General features: G+C 37.2%; 1 protein-coding gene across 7 annotated transcripts in view; it reads left to right on the top strand.

Moving 5' to 3' along the window:
• LOC109427577 (toll-like receptor 6) overlaps nt 1–21,048 on the top strand; it is a 67,047-nt gene that overhangs the window by 25,931 nt on the left and 20,068 nt on the right. For 2 of the 7 annotated variants that reach the window (XM_062849948.1, XM_062849944.1), the window contains 2 exons: nt 2,176–2,740; nt 11,609–11,769. In XM_062849948.1, the coding sequence (XP_062705932.1) occupies nt 2,598–2,740; nt 11,609–11,769 (304 nt within the window). In that variant the 5' untranslated portion in view covers nt 2,176–2,597. Of the gene's footprint in view, nt 1–2,158; nt 2,741–11,608; nt 11,770–21,048 lie in introns of all 7 variants that reach the window. The other 5 variants (XM_062849949.1, XM_029871567.2, XM_062849945.1 and 2 more) reach the window with 4 other exon arrangements.

A 21,048-nucleotide genomic window follows, 5' to 3' on the forward strand; every position in this document is an offset into this window, starting at 1 on the left:
ATTATTTTGAAGACTGTTTTTTTTTTATTTGCACCAAAGAATTTGGAATTCTTTACTAATTCTGTAAAAATACTTCCAGAACATCATCAAATATACCTCCAAAATCAACCCAATGATTCTTTCCTAACACATCTTAGAATTCATCCAGGCGATTTTTCAAGGATTTTTTTTAGAAATTTCTACAAAAAAATGCTACAGACATTTCTACAAGGATTCCTTCGGGAATTCATGCAAATTTCTTTAGAAAATCTCCCAAGGATCCATCCAGGTATGGTATGGCTCCAATCATGATCTCAAAAAATCATAAATGATATTTTCAGTGAGGAACTCCTGCAAGATTCCTTCTTGAAGAAATCTCTAAAATCATACTTGGACAGATTTCTTATGGTCCATCTAAAGGATTTCTTCAAGGGCATTATGACATAATCCTTCAATGGCTTTATGATCGTTTCCGAAGAGGTATTTCTGAACGACTGCTTGAAGAAATTCGTACAAAAAAAATCTCAAAGGGATTCCTGAAGCATTTTTCAATAATTTTTTGAAGAAATTCCTGAAGAAATGTTAGGAGGAGTTCCTGAAGGAATCATTGTAAGATTCGTAAACCAATGCTTAGAAATTTTTTTAAGCAATCCCTAAAAAATGTTCTGAAGTAAATCTTAGAGGAATTTTTGTAGAAGTCTTTGAAGTAACTGCCTGATAAATCGTAAAAAGATATTCTTGCCCGAAGGAATTCCCACAGAAAGCCTTCAAGGACGTTGAATGCGTTCAGTTCTTAATTTTGATGAATGGGGCCCCTGAATTTCAGCTGCTATCTTAAGCTAAATCAAGAGCTTTGTTTGGTTCTGTGGTTAGGATATCATGGATGTTTTCATAATTCTCATGAATTTTACTTCCATATCGGTACTGAATATCGTAAAATTTAATTTTGATTTTGAACACATTTTTTATTGTATTTTGGAGCTCCTGCAGGTGCAAAGAGTAGTCATCAAACTAATATAAACAAAACTACACGAATAAAGTGTATACATTTTTAATTGTTAATAATAGAACTTCAAAATAGCCATCTGTGTTCCCCATTCCAAAATCTCTTGATCATAACGAAGAGGCCCCTGCATAACTATCAGCAGATCGGCAAGTGTTGAACTTATACTTATAGGAATCTTTCTCTAATCACAGAACTTTATTCAAACTGAGCCCCCGAATTCAGAGGGCCCCCAAATCAGGGTTGGTTTATAACACTAGACCTGCCCTGATTTGGAGGCCCCCTGAATTCGGGGGCCCGGTGCGGACCGCACCCCCCGCCCCCCCCCCCCCCCCTTGCTACGCCACTGAAGATGTGGTTTAGAATGTTGGATTTGTGACACAAACTTCGGAGTACTTTGGAGGCCTTAGAATAGCTCTGGCATCGAAACTTCAATAGACTATTAAAGGTAGTAATAGATTGCATGTCAAGGATCAGTGAAAACTATTGATGATTAGCAAAACGATGAAATTTGAGCAAAACATGTCGAATTTATAAAAATTACAAAAAAGCCACGTATGTTCGGCTACCAGCAAAAGGAGGGAGGGTGCAAAGGAGGGAGGTACCATGCATTTCTTAGCACAACTATTCCCCTTGCCTATAAAAAAAACTCCAGGGTAAAATGTTTCGAAACAAAGAAGATATTGCATTTCTGCCAAAAGAGATCGTCCCGGGTGTTTACGAATTAATATTTGGAGTATTTCCTGAAAGAAGCTTCGGAGGAATTCTGGCAAGATTACTTGCATAACATTAGTAGAAGAATATGAAATTCACGAACCAGCAGCATTTCATCTCTTTCTCGAGTTGTTCCTAGTGACTCTACATTGAGATAGTAATAGATACTTACATACAGCTTCCACTCCTCCCACAAGTCACTCCCTCTCAAGTCACTAACAACGTTCCACAATTATTTTGTACCTAGTGTTCGTTACTTTCAATTTCATTCAATTCTATTCGGAACAAATCAAGGTTTCGCTCAAGATTTACGGGCTATTATTATCCACCTCACTAGCCACTGTGTGCAGAATTTTCAGATACGCTACAACACAAATCCACGTGGCATGCCGTTCGGATTAAAAGTGAATGGTACACACCACTCCGCCGCCGTACACCCTGTTGTTGTTAATAATGTGCCAGCTATAGGAAATAGATAGTTTTTGTTCTCCGCTACAGAGCGCCACCGACGCATGAAAAGGAACCATTCCCCGCATCGGTACGCGGTAGTCGTTGCTTTCTGTGAGTGAGCATGATCTTGAAGGTCGGCGCACCGATTTGCTGCATGACTGAAGGCGACGACGACGACCGTAGAAGACCGGTTGCCGTACCACGACACGAGTGCAAATGAGCTAGACTAGGAGGAGAGACTGACTAAGCTAAGCAGCGTGTTTCTGGTTGTTGCTGGCTGCTGCTACATATTACGATCAATGTGCAAAGTGGAGGTGTTATTATATGAAAGATATACGAATAAAAAGTGAATTAACGAGTGAGTAAAAGAAGGAAAAAAACATCAGCAGGAAACTGGCTAATCGTGGCAGCAAAGGCGACGACTACGGAGTGTCTTGAATCCAATCGTTCAATGATGCTCGGACGGCGACGAACCACCACCACCACCGGTGTTGGTTTGTTGTGGGCTTCCGTTATCATCGTTATCATCGGCGTGAGTGAGTTCGCCAGCGCGGAGTACATTCCACCGGGGCCCAAGTATACCTGTCCGGAAAAGTGAGTATCTTATTGATATAATTGGGTTTGAGTAGATACTTATATGTAGGGGATGATGGGATTTAGTGGAACAGGATTAGTTAAATATCATAGTCCGTTCTTTGAAGTTAAGCTACTACAAATTAGAAGTTTATTTATTGGAAAATTTCCGTGTCCTTGAACTTGGTTTTTCTTTCGAAGTTATAGTCATTGTCTTAAATGCTTCAAGTATTTAGGTCTGAATTTTCGTTTCTTTGAGCTCCAAAAATGGTTCTTGGACAACTTTGATGAGAAATTTGAAACAAAAAAGATAAAGCGTTTAAACTGTATTGACTAAATTTGGAGCATTTTCCCATAGTTTTCATAGGGTGACGCTAAATCAAATTGTTTTATTGTAAACTTATTATAAAATGAATTTACGGTTTAACGGACACCGTCTTCAGTCAGAGGCTGTACAGACTGAACGAAACTTAACACTAGACAACGGACACGACACACATGACGAGCATCACTCGAAGCGGGAATCGAGGCACCACTAAAGAATATAAGTAAAGTCGTGTTAAGGTGAATATAGAACGAAGCCACACCTTAAATTTTCAAAAGCACAAATCTGATGAACCAAGTATCGCACTAAGCTGAAAAGTTGATCGATTGGTCACCACCAGCGGGTGACTAATCGATCAACTTTTCAGCTCAAAAATTCAAGGTGTGGCTTCGTTCTATATTCACCTTAAGTACTGTTCCTTTAAATTCCACAAAAAATTTACATCCTTTGACAGATACGTATTTCGACCTCTACTGTAAGTCGAGTCAAGTACAAGACACTGAAGACGACCTTACACTTGAGGTCGAAATACATATCTGTCAAAGGATGCAAATTCTTAGTGGAATTCAAAGGAACAGTATTTAACACGAGGTGTTCCATTAACAAGCCTAGGTTCATCATCATAAAGAATATGCAGATTCAGTTCTAACACCCAAAACTTGTTTTCTGTGCACAAAGCTTTTCGTTCCCTCTTCGATCTAGCACATGTTTCCCTGTTCCGAATGATTTTATGAACCACCAAAGCATCAACCGAATCAGTACATACATTTCGACGAAATGTTACATGGTAATGGTTCGATGGCCATGTTCTCAATCTAATCCAAAGGTAAAATGAATAAGCAAATCAGTTGTACAAATATGTCATCAGAGACATAGGCTATGTAAGAAGAGACAACATGCGTTATCAAACATCATACTCTTTGCTTTTAGCATTTGAAGAGCAGTTAAAAAGCATTCTGAATGTTTCCAAGCGAAAACACCTCAAGCAGTTGCAATTCCAATCAACAGCCAAAAGCTTTTGAGAAGCACAGTTTATGCTAATTTAAAACAGCTATGCTGCATTTAAAATGTTTATGTAGGACAGCAAGCATTTCATACTCTTTGCTCTTAGCATTTGAAGAGCAGTTAAAAAGCATTCTGAATGTTTCCAATCGAAAATACCTCAAGCAGTTGCAATTCCAATTAACAGCCAAAAGCTTTTGAGAAGCACAGTTTATGCTAATTTAAGACAGCTATGCATTTAAAATGCTTATGTAGGACAGCAAGCATTTCAAATGCTTAATACGATCTGCTCTACGGCTTATCCAAATGCTTAGTGGTTAACTGGGTATATTTATAGAAAATTTGCCCTTTATATCAATAGAAGACTGTTCTTTTAAGTTACACTGATGTAGAATTAAACAACAACATTAATTCCATCTGATATTTTTCAGAATAGGCTGTTCTGAGGGAGCAGACCTGGTGTGATGGTTAACATACGAGACTATTTCGCCGTGGACTTGGAATTGAATCCCAGTCTCTCCCTTCTGCGCACGGCCATGGCTTCATGCAATTATGTCCACTCAAGTTAAATAATTGTTTACAGTCTCCAAGAGCTCCCTTGAGTATTAGTCACCGATCTACAAGCGGAACTAGTGATCTTTTGCTGTATTACGAATAAGTTTTATACCTTAATAGGCTTATACAGACAGTTAGAAAAATCCTTGTATTTTTCCACTAGTTCTAATGCATATAAAGGGAATGCGAAGAATAGCGCAAACTTACACGAACTCTAGAAATCACACGGTTACTGTCAGCTTTTTCGTGTAAAGTTTAAAGCTAGTGTAATTGCTCCCTCCTCGCTGCTGAAGTAAACGACAATAAAGCAGAAAAAAATTCTGTGGATCAAGGAGGACTGAACTTATGTCACCTTTCACAGACGCTTTACTTTCAGGTAGATGAATAATTAAACCACTTTCGTCATCACAACTTTTATTTACAGGGGGTGGCCAAAATGTTTGTGATAGGCAACTTTTTTTTTATCTCACAAAAAAGTTCAACATGCTGTAACTTTTCATAGAGAGCATGAAAAATTCTCAAGATCATTGGTACAAATTTGAGCTCGATTGGTTAATATTTCGTGCAGCTAGAACCGTTTACGTAAAACACTATTTTTCAGACAGCTTATTTTTGAACTTTCATATCTCAGAATCCAAATTAAATGAAATTTTGAACGTTTATCAACAATATATTAATGCTTCACAAGTTATTAAAACATAAGTACTTTTTGAACGTTCAAAAAAGTTTTCATGGTTTGACACTTTTTGGATGTATATTTTTTACATCAATGTCATTAAATTCTCGAAAAAAAGAGGTTATGATGATTGTTGTTTTTTTCTTTAACAAAAACTATGACAGCGCAAGATGCAGAGAAGCTTCTTCGATAGCACGTAAAGTTCAGGAGGATATATCATTCGTAAGTAGAAAGCGATCATTTCAAAGTAATATTTTAGTAGTTATTGTGTTGGTAGGCTTATGCGCATTCAATTTTACCGTGAATATTGAGGCATAAAATTAATGCGCTTCGAAATTGGTGAATATTATCATTTTGGAATGAAATAAATCAATTAGTTAATTTAGTAAAACTATCTCGAATCACAAGAAAACTCAGCTGAGAGAGTATATTTATGTGAGCATGTTATGGAAATGACGCTGAACTATCAATTCATTGTTTATTTGAGCAAAATCAACTATTTTTAATTCTTCAATATGGCGACGACCAATTAGCGAAAATAAAACGAAAGCAAGTACTTTCATGATGACCACAATAAACCTAGCAGTGTCGTAGTTTTTGCTTTACCACCAACAGATGTCGTTACTAATCGAACGGTTCGCATCTTTTGAGAGTTTGAACAGTTTTATTGTGGTAATAATGAATGCCAGAAGATTTACATATCTAAGACTGTTTACTCTTAAAATCTGGCTATATGGATATCTTCAAGTATACTATTTAACATTTGATCAATGGTGTTCATAAAAGTAGTCATAAAACTGTGAGTTTTACTCATTGCTGTAATAAAACCCTAATAAAATTCAAACAAAACCAATCAGTAATGGAATTGTTACTTGGGATTGCACGCAGTGATGTCGATCCTGCGGGCCAAAGCATCAATAAAGTTGATCGAAATCAATCAAAAAGTCAAGTCAAACCCATTGGTTATGCGTCATAAAATCAAAAATAATTTGTGGGATGATCTTTTTTTTTTACTTTTTTACCACAATTGTCAGTGAAATAAGCAAAGCATTATAATTTACGAAATCTTCACCAAGCGGTCCGCCAGCACTGTTGTTACAGCAAACACTGCTGGAGTTGCTTTCAAATGATTCATATTCTCGAAATGTTTACATTGGTGGTACCGAGACAAAGAGGTGGTATTTTTGTTTGTTTGTTTATGGAATAGGTGTAGAAAGGCTACATAACTACTAGCGTGCTTGATGATTGTTTGGAATAAGAAACAAATAAGAAATTTGAGATGACACGCTAAGGGGCCTTAAGGCAATATGGCGGATGTAAACAATACAAGCAGAGACAGGCTCGGTAGCATCTATGCGAGCTTGAGCGAATATCGTGTAAATTTTTACTATTTGAGTTGAAAAATAATGAAAATAATGGACAACAAAATAAAATGGTATAAGCTTACATGATTTTTATAGGACACTGTGTGTGCATGATAAACCATTTAATTTCATGGCAGAGGCAGGATTAAAGTTAGCAGATTTACACGAAATAGCCATTTACACTCCTGCTAATATTCAAAACTTTTTTCTGTGCATATTTTTTTATCAATTTCTCCTTAAAACCCCTAATAAACCGCCTGAAACACATTGAAAACCCTAGAAATACATGAGACTCAAGGAAACTTCTTTTAAACTTCTTTGCATGTTCCGAGCCCCAAAACCATATGAAAATCCTCCGAAACGCTTTGAAACCGTCTAAAACTCATCGGAAGCCCCCGGGATTCCCTCTGAAGCCTCTTGAAACCCCCTGTAACTCACCGAAATGCCAGCTAAGGAACGCTTTGTAACCACTTTGAAACCGCCTTGAAGACGCATGAATCTCTATGAAACGCCTTGAAATTCTTCCCCTCTGAAGTTCTCCTGGAAGCCCCTGAGTTTCCCAGGAACCTCTCCTAAACCCCCTGGAACTCACATAGTCCTCTGAAACTTCTTGAATCATCTCTGGATTTCTCCAGATACTCATAGCCGTAGACCCAGATGGACACCCCAGAACACTTGACCAATGTCTGTTTGCATAATTTATTGATTTATGTTTTTTAAGGTTTCACTTACAATCTCTTCTGTATTTTTTTAGTTCCATAAAAATATCTTCAAATCTATATATATATATATATATATATATATATATATATATATATATATATATATATATATATATATATATATATATATATATATATATATATATATATATATATATACATAAATGTAGTAGCATACGTGGGACCGCGCATAACTTGCGAACGGAGGGCCCGATTTGGGTCGTCTTAGTTTTGTTCTGTTAGTTTTCACCCAAGGAAGGTTTATGAGGCATAAAACATGGACAAATTGAATTTTTTTTTGAAAATCGATTCTTCATACATTTTGAACGGGGACTTGGACTTAGCTAAAGACTTGAAACGTCAAAAAACGCAGTAGGCAAGACAAAGTTTGCCGGGGTCAGCTAGTTTCCATTAAAATCTGTTTGATATTTTATGAAAAAATCGTTTTTTTTAACATTATTCATTTTGAATTTCACTTAGACCAGCACAATTCTCAGATTCTTCAATAAATCAATTTCAAAGTTTTACATATTGGGAACATGCTGTCCCAGCAAACTTTGTCTTGCCAAGATGTAGAGATTTGACAACTGTTGAGGTCAGTGCTGCACCGCACTCTAGATTGGTTTCATTTATCGTGCTGATTTTCTTCCCAGCTCATCAAAATCAATAATTTTTCAATTTTCTTACTTTTCTAGTTCATTTTCGTAACTTTTTGTACATATAAACACAGCCACTACGAATACGAACCGAACCGTGCAAGAGTCATGCTGGTCAGTTCATCCGTTCTTGAGTTTTGTTGCCTCAAAGAAACTCCAAACTTATTTTTATTACAGGGGATTTTTTTCCCTTCTAAACCAAAATGATCGGGACAGGCAAAATTTTCACTTATCAAAATATTTTCAAATAACTGTAACTTTTTGAAAGGTGCACCAAATATTCTCAAATTTTTACTGTGAAATGAATAACTAGTTGTGTATAAGTGGTCCAATTTTGGAAACGATCTGGCTATTCTGCACGAAGTTATAAAAGATTCTAAAAAAAGGAATAATTATCCAATAGTCAACTTTGAGCTGTTATATCTCTGGATTCAATGAACCGAATGCAATTAAATTTTAACCAGTTATGAGCTCTGAAAAGCCTTTGACTAAACATAGAATTTCAACCGCCAAAGAAAATTATAATGATTAGATTATTTTTCTAATAAAACATCAAATTATCCAAGACTTCAACATCGTTTCAAAATTCAAGATACTATTTATAGTTCATTTAAATTCCCTCTAAATGAGTTGAATATAAATATGTTTTGAAGGAAAGTATAAACATAGTCGGCAATAAAATAAAAGAGTAATGGGATGCATATTGAAAATAGATCAATTTACTAAAAAATCATAAAATAAATTAAATCTCTATAACTTTATTGCATGTTAAAAATTTCAAATTGAGTCACACGTTTTTCAGAGCTTATTATATACACCGTGTCCAATAAGTTCTCATACAAAATACAAATTTAGAAATTTTAATTTAATTTCACATCTGTTATTCATATTTTCAAAGTGAATGCATGTATTAAAGGGCCACATAATACTGGGTCTCCAGTTAGCCTAGTGGTTAGGGCTATGGATCGCCAATCCGGAGACGGCGGGTTCGATTCCCGTTCCGGTCGGGAAACTTTTCTCGACTCCCTGGGCATAGTGTATCATTGTACTTGACTCACAATATACAAATTCATGCAATGGCAGGCAAAGAAAGCCCTTCAATTAATAACTGTGGAAGTGCGCAAAGAACACTAAGTTGAAGCGAGGGAGGCCAAGTCCCAGTGGGGACGTAGAGCCATAAAGAAGAAGAAGAAGATAATACTGATTCAATAAAGCAAAGCATACGGTTTAGAATAACGACATTTTTTGTTTGTTTTTAGAAGCCTAGTAGTACACTTCCGTTTTCTGAAATCCGTTTGCTCCGGCACGCAAGCTAAATAGAGTTCATAAGGTTAAATTTTGAGTTTTTATCCCCAGTATTGTACCAAATGGATATACTAAGGTTAATTTTAAGTAATTTTAGTGCTGATATGGTAAGAAATTTCCTAGTAAGCTCAACTTGGGCTGATTTCCTTGAAAATGACCGTTATATTAAAGATAAACATCATAAAACGTAAATTTTGAACAAAATTTACCACAATAGGAACACAAGCATGTTTTAGAAGTGAGAATAATGTGAATCAATAAGATAATATGCAGCCATGCTTCTTTAACACAACAAATTTAATTAAAACAGGTAGATGCACATTTTTGTTTAATTTACGTTTTATTTTGTACAACATAAAACGGCTTCGTACTTCACCAATACAGAATGTTATATTTTTTTCTCTTCTGGTCATAGTTGCTACTAGCAATGGTGAGGACAGGAACCTAATTTGATTCAACCTAAAACCTTTACCCGTTAAAATGAGACGAAATACCAATGAAATGGCGTGCGTGCCAGCTGAAATCGACTTACGACACATAAGCGATCAGCAGAGAAGGATAAAGGACAATTAATTCCAAAACATATGCTGTATTTGATCAATGTTAGTTGGCCTTTCAATAAATAAACTTACTTTGAAAATCCTAATTACAGATGAGAAATGAATTCAATTTGATATTGTATGAGAACTTATTGGACACGGTGTAAGTCATAAATAGTCAAAATTTCATTGCACTTATACCTTTTTCTAGAATCTCAATAACTTCGTGCAGAATAGCCCGATCATCTTTAAAATTGGACCACTGACTGGTGCACAACTAGTTGATTATCTTACAGTGAGAATATTTGATGCACTTTTCGAAAAGTTACAGCTGTTTGCAATTTTTTTGAAAAGTGAAAATTTTGCCTGTCCCGATCATTTTATCTATCCCCTGTATATATATAGATTTTTAGTTTTATTTTTAATTTATTGGGAAGTTTTCAAGACATCAGAAAGCTTTGTGTTAGTTTAGTGCTAACCAAAGTTTTGTAAAATATGCTTTTCGGAAGTTTTTTTCTGATTCTTTCTAAATATTTTAACGAATATTTTCTAAGAAGATCTGTAGCAATGAAATGAAAATTTAATGAATTAAATTAAAATTTTCTAAGAAGATCTGTAGCAGATTATTGAAAAATCAAGTGGGTTTGATAGAAGAGATTTTTTTTGTTATTATTAAAGTTGCAACCGTTACAACAAATTTTGAAAAAAAACATGAAAAAAAACATAAATATTGAGAATCTCACAGGTTATTATAGAAACTCTGTTTAACACATTTAACTCCAGTGTATTTTTGACTCATATTTTCAAGAGTATAAATCTCGTCATCCACAAAACACGTAAAGTTGATAATGCTACAACGAGTGAGCAAGAAATGAGTAACATCCTGTGCTGTGTGTGTTATTTGGATGACAAGATCCATGCCTTCGATTTGCAAGGCAGTCATTGTGACGGCCACCAGATTTAAGAAAAAATATGAATAACAAATTGAATTCAGCATTGAAGCTCCTGCAATGAAAACTGCTTCCGATAATTGTGTATTCGTGCAAGTGGAAATTTCACCCTCCAACACTCTTTTCAGACTCCCCTGCAACCATGAAATTTACTTAGGTAATACACTGATTCTATTTATGCATGAAGCCATTTTTGATTATAAAAATCATTATCGATGCCATTACTTAAATGAAGGATTTGGTTTAGTTAGGATGCTTTTACACTAAAATGGCTTGTAACAGTTTTTATTAATATGCTATTCAGTATCATAATATCCATTATATAGGACTCATTTTGATATTATAATGGCCAAATTTTTCCGAACTGGTTCATAATGCGACTAAAATGAGTTGTATAATGAGAAATAGGTGCATAATATTCATAATGCAACTCATTTGGGTTGCATTATGATCATTATGCAACTCAAATGAGTTGTATAATGAAAAAAACATTGCATAAAATTTTGTATGGAACTCGTTGCAAAACTCGTTTTTTTTCAGCACTCTTCGTATTTATGCAACTCGGCATGCCTCGTTGGATAAATGTACGACTCGTGCTAAAAAATCAACTTTTTGAAACTCATTACATGCATAACTATTAACTATAAGCTTGAATTTATATACTGATAAACATACAAGAAAAAGAAAAAAAATCCATTAACATAATATTCTTATTACATTTTTTTTTCATTTGAATTTTAGAACATGAGTAAATAATACAACTGATAACCACTTTTCTTTCACGTAATCTTTCAGATCTAAACTCATCTACCCATGCGTGTGCACTCGCGGAACCGACGATGGCATTTTCATCAGCTGTGAGAACTCCAACCTGGCCAGTCTGTCGGTGGCATTCATCAATCTGGCCAGCTTGAATGTACCCATCGAAGAGCTACATCTGAAACGGTGCAAGATCAGTAAGTATCGTCGGCGAGCAACTGCTCTTATGGCAATAAACATTCCTGGGCGACGTTACAAAAATCAATGTCCATTGAGCGGTACTTTGTACCTCTTGTACTTGTCCATTGAGTAACTAGGTCTAGACACATTGTCTATTTATTTTGTCTTTTGCTATGTTTGTTTCGTTTTGCTGCATTTTCCCATATAGACATTCAGATGTTAGGATAGTGAGAAACAAAAATTTTGTTCCTATTGAATTACAACTTTACAACCGACAAGCTTAGCGATATGCTCAAGCACAATACGCACTACAAATCAGTCAAGTATTTTTCGACTTTCTCAATGCTTACATCAACGAGTGCGATGTTTTAATCATAAGCAATCTCACGGGTCGCGAACTTTTCCGACCGCGGCTGGACGGAGAGCTCTTTATCATAATGAAAACAACATTTTTAGTCAACGAGACGCCACTCGTAAAAGCCAAAAAGGTGGAACCTGTTCGTGTAGACACCCTCGTCATTTATGGTTTCATGTTTTTCCTTTTCATCGCCGAAACTTTCGCTCCACACTACTAAGTGGGTAGTCAACATAAAAATCTGTTGGCAGCCGGCTCCAACCAACATGATCTTGAGAGCGACACCGAATTTTGAATGTCCGGCTTTTTGGTTTTAGCCTTTCTTACTTTCGGCGCGACGGGATCGACAAAGAAAGTGTTTCCAATTCCGGTGCTTATGCAACATAAGTTGGTAGCTGCAACCCAATGGAAACATGGGTCTGCTTATTTCGCTCTCCGAGAAGCTTTATTAGTTTCCATCTTGAAGGAAAATGGTCTAATTCGCAAAAGCAAATCTAACCAAGCAAGACGAAAGAAAATGTATAATTTCATCGGGGGCAGCACTCGAGCTTTCAGGGTAGCTAGCTAACTAACTCGGCTTGAAGCATGCATGGACTGAATTTTAAGTTGTTACGTTTTTATTTAGTATTGATAGATTGGTCACATCCAATGCGCTTACATAATTGCTACTCATCGTGCGTGAGTTGTGATTGATAGTCGTCCACCTCATATTAGGTTATGCATACTGGGGTGCATTGATTTGTTCAGCTCACCGTTGCAAATTCGATGATGTAGGTAAGCGGCATCATGTCACCTGAAGGGCTGAAAAAGAGCACCTCGCTCTTTCCAAATATGGACCCCAGTCAGTGTGTACAAACAATCACGCCCAGCGTAAACCCGTCCGGTAGCAGTCGTCTGGAAAAGCGATAAGCTTTCATGGTTTAAAGTTAATGACCGAAAACATTCCAACACCTGAACGATAATTTAACGGAATCAGTACTAGTGATTAGGCTCGTGAACCACGTGACGCAACGTTTTAACTTATACTGTTGCATGCTTCGTAGATTGCTAGCAGAATGATGATCCAAAGTCATGACCGTTGGTTTTGTCCAGACGAAGTTAGTCTCTTAGATACCAAGCTGTTATCCATATGTGCTATTAATATGATAAATCAACTTGGATTTTTCAAGTTGTCTTGCAGTTTCCATTAGGTGCACTCAGCATGACGTCACTTGACTCGGTAGTAGGCGTCAATGACGTATTAAGGAACAGCGATGTCATGATCGATTGACGCCAAGTTATAGTGACTGTATGTAGAGTAACATACAGGGTGTAATACACTTTTCTTTCTCATGGATGGTGTTTAGCTAATACGGAGTAGCAACTACGAATTATACGGTCATGCTCATATGCTCATGGACCTAAGCAATGTCTAATAAAAGTTAATTTTGTTCTTTAGTTAACTCTGATGGTTAACATGAATGTGGCAGAATAACAAACTGACTTCTGGTCGGAATGCCCGTCGATGTCGGTTTTGCTTATTCATACCAATTTAGGAACGTCTGGAGCAGTCCGGAGTTGGGTCAATGGATTAAATGGAAGATCTAACCCCTTGCTAAATTGAATCAGCGTTGTGCGGCCCTTTGATTTATTCAATTAGATAAGCATTGTTATGCCTGAACGTAGAAGAACGGTGTTTTGATTTTGCCAATACCAATGAGCGTGCCGAGTATTGAAGGCTTGGGAACGTATGGAGCTGATTAAATCTGTTAATAACACCGTTCAACACTATTATGGGATGAAAAAAACAGGGGTTTGGGACCCTACAAGTGTCATAGTGAAATATTTTTTGAAAATTATTGGACCGGGCTATCACAATTTATGACCGAAGTTTGTATGGAGAACTTGGGGTGTTCAATTGATATGTGCAATGGAACGTGCCGTGCATATATTTAGGAATTAGACAATAACGAAACAAACCTAAATACCGAAAACGCCAAGGGGTTGGTCACTCGGCACAATGTGCCCGGGCACACATCGGCACACTCGTCGGCACATTACGGCACACTTGCCGGCACACTCTAACACATGCTTATTCGGATCAATGCGTGAATTAAATGAAATGGGAGCACTGTAGCTTTCTGTCACTGCGACTGCTGCAGCTAGAGTAAAAAGTAAATAGAACGTTGGATTGAATTCAAGAACTTAGAATTCTCTTGAGATAAATATCATTAATTTTGTTTTTGAAGCGCAACAGTATCTTCACTCAAGTCTTTGGCAGTATATCAGTTTTGAAAAATTTCACTTTTCTTTGGCATCTTTAGCAGATAGTTGCAAGTAAGTTTGATAACGGTCAACCTTGGATATAAATACAATTTAATAGCAACACTCTACGTGGCATCTCCAAGAATTTCAGCTCAAGCAGTTAACATTCATTCGCATAGAACGCACATAACAGTTCTGATGAAGATGCCCAACTCACAGTTCATTTAAAGTTTTCAATTAACTCATAAACTGTCGAAGATTCAAATCGTGATTATATTTTTGCGTTGATGTATGATAAAATGAAAAATATGTTTTACCCACAGGCAAATCGAAACCTTGTTCACTCACCATTGTACCTAGTCAATGTAGAGCGAAGGGTATCTTCTTTTGGGAAATTTATACACTGTGATTCTGGTTGGAATCCCTAAACCTCAATATACACAAAAAATCGGCCATAGACAACTGTATGTTTTACACACATCCAAGAGCCCTGGCTAACACATAAATGGATTTAAAACACAAAAGCAAACTCGTTTTACAAATTAATACAAAATGGTTTATTAAAGTGCTAAAGAATTGTTTTTTCCCTTATTGCATAAAAGCGGTGACATTGATCTTGCGTTTGCTCTAGCTGATTAAATTGATTGCCCTTCTACAAAACAAGGCCGGGTTTACTAACTGAGCAATGATTGGGTTCTTTAGCCGTTTTCTGGTGGAGGTCAAAATGTGTCAAAAACAACGGCAGCATGGCGCCAGTAAGTAAGATTGAAATCGCTGTATCTGTTGGTTCGGTTGCCTCCGTGCTAGGTATTTAGCGTCAGTTCCGGCAGAATGTGGAATGTCGCTACGTCCAGGAACGATCCTGCTGAGAACAGCCTCGCGATGCCTTCTGCTAATTCCTAAGAACATCAGCAAGCGAGGTGGAGCTAGAAGAGCAGCACGTCCTTCCGTATTCATTGTTGTTCAATTTCTTCTTGTAGAAGAAAGGAAGAAATTCAACTACATATTCCTAAAGCTGCGAGAGATTTGTGCAGCATAATGAGCAGGAACACAGTTCTCTCGACGTCGGTGGAAGCTGCTACTTCGGTTGGTGGAAGCTGCTACTTCGAGGCTAACTTCGTCAGCCGTTGCGTCAATCATCGATAAGATACCTGATAGGTGGACATAATCAATTTGCATCCTAGCACCAGCAGGCCAATCATAGACGAGTGCTCATCCGTATTATGCCTTTGATCCGGAGCATGCCCGTAGCCTTCGTCTCTAGTTTACTCTCGTCGAACGCAGATCAATTTCCTTCCGGAGTGATGACCATGGCTACGAGCGGTGTTGCTCCGAAGAACGGCAAATTCTTCACTGTCTGCTGAAACGGAATAATTCTTCATTTATTCATTACACTTCCAATGAATCACTCAGAAATTTTCAGGTAATTTTGTAGCTAATTTAAAATACCTTCGTCGCACCCGATGTTGTTTTGTTTACGAACAGATCGCCGCATGAAACAACACCTAAAATTGACATGGTTGCCAGATATCAACAAAATTATACTTTGACAGTTCCTGCACGCTAAACGAGTTCGGCACAAAAATGGGCACAATTGGGCACAGCTTCGGCACAACCGGCACAGTTCGGCACACTATCGGCACATTGAAGACAAAAGTAGATGTGCTGAGCGACCAACCCCTTGGAAAACGCCTAAATATATGCATGCGCATATCAATTGAACACCCCAAGTTCTCCTTACAAACTTCGGTTATAAACTATGAAGGCCCGGTCCAATATTTTTCAAAAATTCTTTCACTATGACACTTGTAGGGTCCCAAACCCCTGTTCTTTTTATTTCTCATCCCATAACACCAGATTTTGTAAAATTTTGTCGAGCAGTGTAATTGGACTCTTTTCAAAGCATTTTTGTAGTACAAGAGCCATTTTGTGTACAAGAGTCAAAATGTTTGGGATAGGCAACTTTTTTTTCTCTCACAAAAAAGTTCAAACGCTGTAACTATTCATCAGGCTTGATAATCCACCTCGAAATCAAAAGAGTTTTGCAACATGCTCTTGAGCGGTGTTTTGTTTCTGCCTCGTCGCGAGGGAGCGAACGATCCCCAAACAGAGAGGCAATAAAAACTGAGCGAGGAAGAGGGGAACGAAAAAAGAGCCGATGATTATTTCGGGGTTTTGAGTGCGATTTTCGCCTCGAGAGTCTTTCTATGTATGGGAGTGGAACTCCCGAGTGCTTTTTGAGTGTGAGTGGACGTGAGAAACACAGCAAGCAATTATGAGTGTTGGGCGAACTCCTTGCTGCGCGGCAAGCTCGCACTCGGTGTTGTTGACGATTTGCGTTGTGATTTCTGAGTTTTATTATCACTCCTCAGAAAATCGCCGAAATCGCTTCCTCATTTTCTTGCGATGGAGTTTCTGTCAAGCCTGCTATTCATAGAGTGCATCAAAAACTCTCAAATTTTGACTTACCTACTATATATGCATCATTGGTGCAATTTTGAGCTCGATTGGTCAATCTTTCGCGAAGCCACAATCGTTCTCGTAAAACACTATTTTTTAGACAACTTTTTTTTTGAACTGTCATATCTCGGAAACCAATGAACCGACTTTAATAAACTTTTGAACGTTTATCAACAACACATTGATGCTTCTCATGTTATTAAAACACATGTACTTTCTGAACGTTGAAAAAAGTTATCATGGATTGAAACTCTTTGGATCTTTCTCGAAAAAAATGTAACTTTTTACATCAATGTAATGAAATTTTATCAACACTAAAAATTTCTGCTTCTGTTCTGAGAATATCTCTGATAAGATATATTAGAGCCTATTTGGATTGAAAGAATAACACATTTAGTAATTTTTGTGTGATCAAAATCATTGATGTAATGGTGGACAGTGTAGTTTGTTTCTGCCGTGCAGCTTCAAAATTAATTAATTTACGTGTGAAATAGTGCAAGTGCCGCGGGAAATAGTGTTTTACCGTGTGCCAATTGGATAATTACGACGACGACACCAGGTGACCAATTGTCGGTGGGGTTTGTTCGCCTTTAATTTGTGTTTTTCTGCCACCCCAGCAGCAGTAATTGCTGGCGGGCGGCAAAGCAAATTTGGCATTTTTTATTGCTTCTCTGTGTTCTGTGTTGTGTTGTGTGCATGGTTTTGCATTTGTGTATAGGCTCCAGCGATGGTTGAGTGTAGCCTATGTGGTGGTAATGTGCTTCCAAGCGATTTACCCTTGTGCTGTTCGGGATGTGGATGTGCAAAAGTAGTCCACTACAAATGCACATCTCTGACCAAAGCAGTGGCAAAGGTAATAACGGAGAACGAAAATGTAGCGTTCAAATGTGATGAGTGTTTATCAAGCCAGTGTTGTGGCGAGCAGAATAGTGGTTTCTGCTTTTATTGGTGTTGCGTGTACGTACACGCTGCATTACACGAACACTACCTGAGTTACTGGTTGAAAATAGTAAATAAAGATCAGCTGTTCCCGGCAAAATCAAATGGGCATATTTTCAACCAGTAGATTTGCATTAGTGTTCGTGACACCGCGCTGCGAAACCACTATGTACTGCTTTCTAACGCACAAAAGTTCGAAGAGGAGATGAAGAAGATTTCTTCACTCGCCGATTCGCTTAGTGGCGTTCGAGAGCACATTGCTGCTCAGATAAACGAGACAATGAAATGCGAAATTGAACAATTGGGGAGAAATCTAAATTGTACATTGGAGAAGGCAATTTTTGGACTTGGGGAATTAGTTAATAAAGAAATGGAAAATATGAAATGTTCATTTTCTCAATTTAATTCGGGAAAGGCTGCAATGAATGTAAGACAAGGTACTTCTAGCACGGCTTCGGAGCCGAACTCGAATCAAGCGTAGAGTTCAGGATGACGGTGCCGATACGTCAGATGATGTTTTCATTGAAAAAGTTAGTTTTGCGGATATTGTTAAGAACAACTCTGGGAATCAAACTAACGGTAAAACTAGTAGAAAGAAAAGCGTGAAGTCTAATGACGCTAATGTCACAAAGAGGTTGAGGTGACTCGTAAGGCTCGTCCAGTCATTGTGATAAAGCCGCAAGAGTCCAGCCAGAGTAGCGATGATACTCGAAAATTTTTGTACACTAAACTGGATCCAAAAATACACAAGATCAGTAACTTTAGAAACGGGAAAGATGGCTCTATTATTGCTGAGTGTGCAACAGGATATAACGTAAATGTTGTTAAAGATGGCATTCAAAGTGAATTGGGTGAAAACTACAAAGCTGTTGTTCCCTCATCGGTGCCAAGACTTAAAGTGATGGGCATGTGCGATCAGTTTTCTTCCGATGAATTCATTCAAATCCTAAAGGACCAGAATGAAGACATCGCTATCAATGAAGTGAAAGTCATCCGTATGTTTGAAAATCCACGTTTCAAGTACAACAAGTACAACGCGGTGATTGAAGTTGATAAAAATACGTACAGTTGCATGTTGACCGCTAGGAAGGTAAATATAAGGTTTGATCGGTGCCTTGTTGTTCCAGACAATAGTATTGTACGATGTTTCGAGTGTGGAGAATTTGGGCACGTGAGCACTAATTGCAAGAACGGCACTAAGTGCTCTAAGTGCAGTGAAAGTCACAAGACATCTGAATGCACGTCAACTGTATTGAAATGTGTTAATTGTTGTAAAATGAATAACGAACGTAAACTTAACTTGGACGTTAACCACACAGCTTTCAATGTTAGTGAATGTGAAGTCTATAAGAGACTTGTTCAAAGAAAAAAAAAAGCAGCTTGCATTTCAATGAATAGCAACCAAGTTCCGGTAGTAATGTGACACAATTTGATATTTTATATTTTAACATTGCGGGTTTATCTACAAACTACGTTGCACTACGTCAGATTGTAGAAGTTAAACGTCCACTTTTAGTCTTTTTATCAGAAACACATATTGTTGATATGGATGCGTTTGAACAGTACAGTATTCCGGGATATAATATAGCTGCTTGTTTGTCACATTCAAGACACACTGGCTGTGTTGCTATTTATGTCAAAGAATCAATTCAATTCAAGCTTCAATTGAACGAAGTTTGTGAAGGTAATTGGTTTTTGGGCATTACAGTTGTGCGAGGCATGAAGGTGGGTAATTATGGTTGTTTATATCATTCTCCCAGTTCAAGTGATCACCATTTTATTGCTATTTTAGAAAACTGGCTTGAGAGTTTCGTAGATCCTAGTAAATTAAACGTACTTGCTGGTGATTTTAATATTAATTGGTGTGACATTCATAATTCGAATCAGTTGAAACGATTATCGGAATTTTTTAATTTAAAACAAAAAGTAAATGAGTATACGCGTATTTCCAGCCATAGTAAAACTTTGATTGATCATGTTTATTCTAATTTTGACTCTGTTAGTACAGTTACGTGTTTAGATTTAAAAATAACCGATCATGAAACATTAGTTATTAACGTTGAGGAGACTCAAGAAGACGATAATGCGGTGAAATTGAAGTGCTGGAAAAAATACTCAAAGCAAGCAGTTTCAAGGCTTGTCGAGAGAAACATGGATTTTCAAACAACGGATTCCCTGGATAGGAAATCAGCTGTTCTTACCGACGTTTTGAAAACCTGTACCAATGAATTAGTTGAACAGAAGATTGTTTCGTTGAAAAATTCTAACAGCTGGTACAATTTAGATCTACTGCGTCTTAAACGCACAAGAGATAAATTGTACAAAAAGTTACGTAGAAATAATAATAATTATAATTGGAAGAGGTACTGTGTTGCGCGTAATAAATATTCGCAATCGTTAAAACAAACGCGTTGCGAATATATACAGAGGAAAATTGATCAGCATCAAAACAACAGCAAAGAGTTATGGAAAATTTTAAAATCTTTGCTTAAACCTAGTAATTGTAAACCGCGGTCTATAACTTTTAACGGCACATTAGAAGATAACGAACACATAATAGCATGTAAATTTAATGAGTATTTCATCAATAGTGTTTCAGCAATTAACCAATCCATTGAGTTAGTTGATGAACCTGATGAAATAAAACAGCCGATAAACAATAAATTAGCTAAAATCTTATCACCTACCTCAAAGGTTAATTTTCCTAGCAGTTGCCGTGAAATTCACCGTGATCCGTAAAACTTTAGGTCCACTAATAAACATGCCCGAACTTCAGTCCATCATGGAACGTTGCTAATTATCCACAACCGTGCCGGCTCATTAGCATCATCGCGGGAAGGCGAACATTCCATTGCCATTTTTGTTGCAGCAGCGTGTTCCATTCTTCAAATTTACACTCACCCCGCCCGCTGCGTTGCATTGGTTTGATGCAAGTGACGACGATGCCATTTGGATGACGACCAGCTCCATTTTTTTTTTTTATTTTGACAAGCCATTCTGATGGGTATTTATATTTTGAAACATTTAAAACCTTGCAAAAATGCACTGATTTTATTAATGGCACACGCGCCGAATTTCAGGCCAACATTGAGAGACCGTACAGGAAAATTTTTGCATGCTAGTTTAGGGGGACATAGGTTCACTCTAATAAATTTAGAAAGGTGTACAGCACGGTCATCATAACACCCTCGCCTAAGTTTCGTTTTGCTTACACACCACTTTAAGTTCAAAAACTTGGTTGAAACTATTTTTTTTAAAGCGTAAGTTCAATCAACTTAGATGGGTGGTACAGTACAAT

This window comes from Aedes albopictus, chromosome 2 (assembly GCF_035046485.1).
Source record: "Aedes albopictus strain Foshan chromosome 2, AalbF5, whole genome shotgun sequence".
Taxonomy (NCBI): Eukaryota; Metazoa; Arthropoda; class Insecta; order Diptera; family Culicidae; genus Aedes; species Aedes albopictus.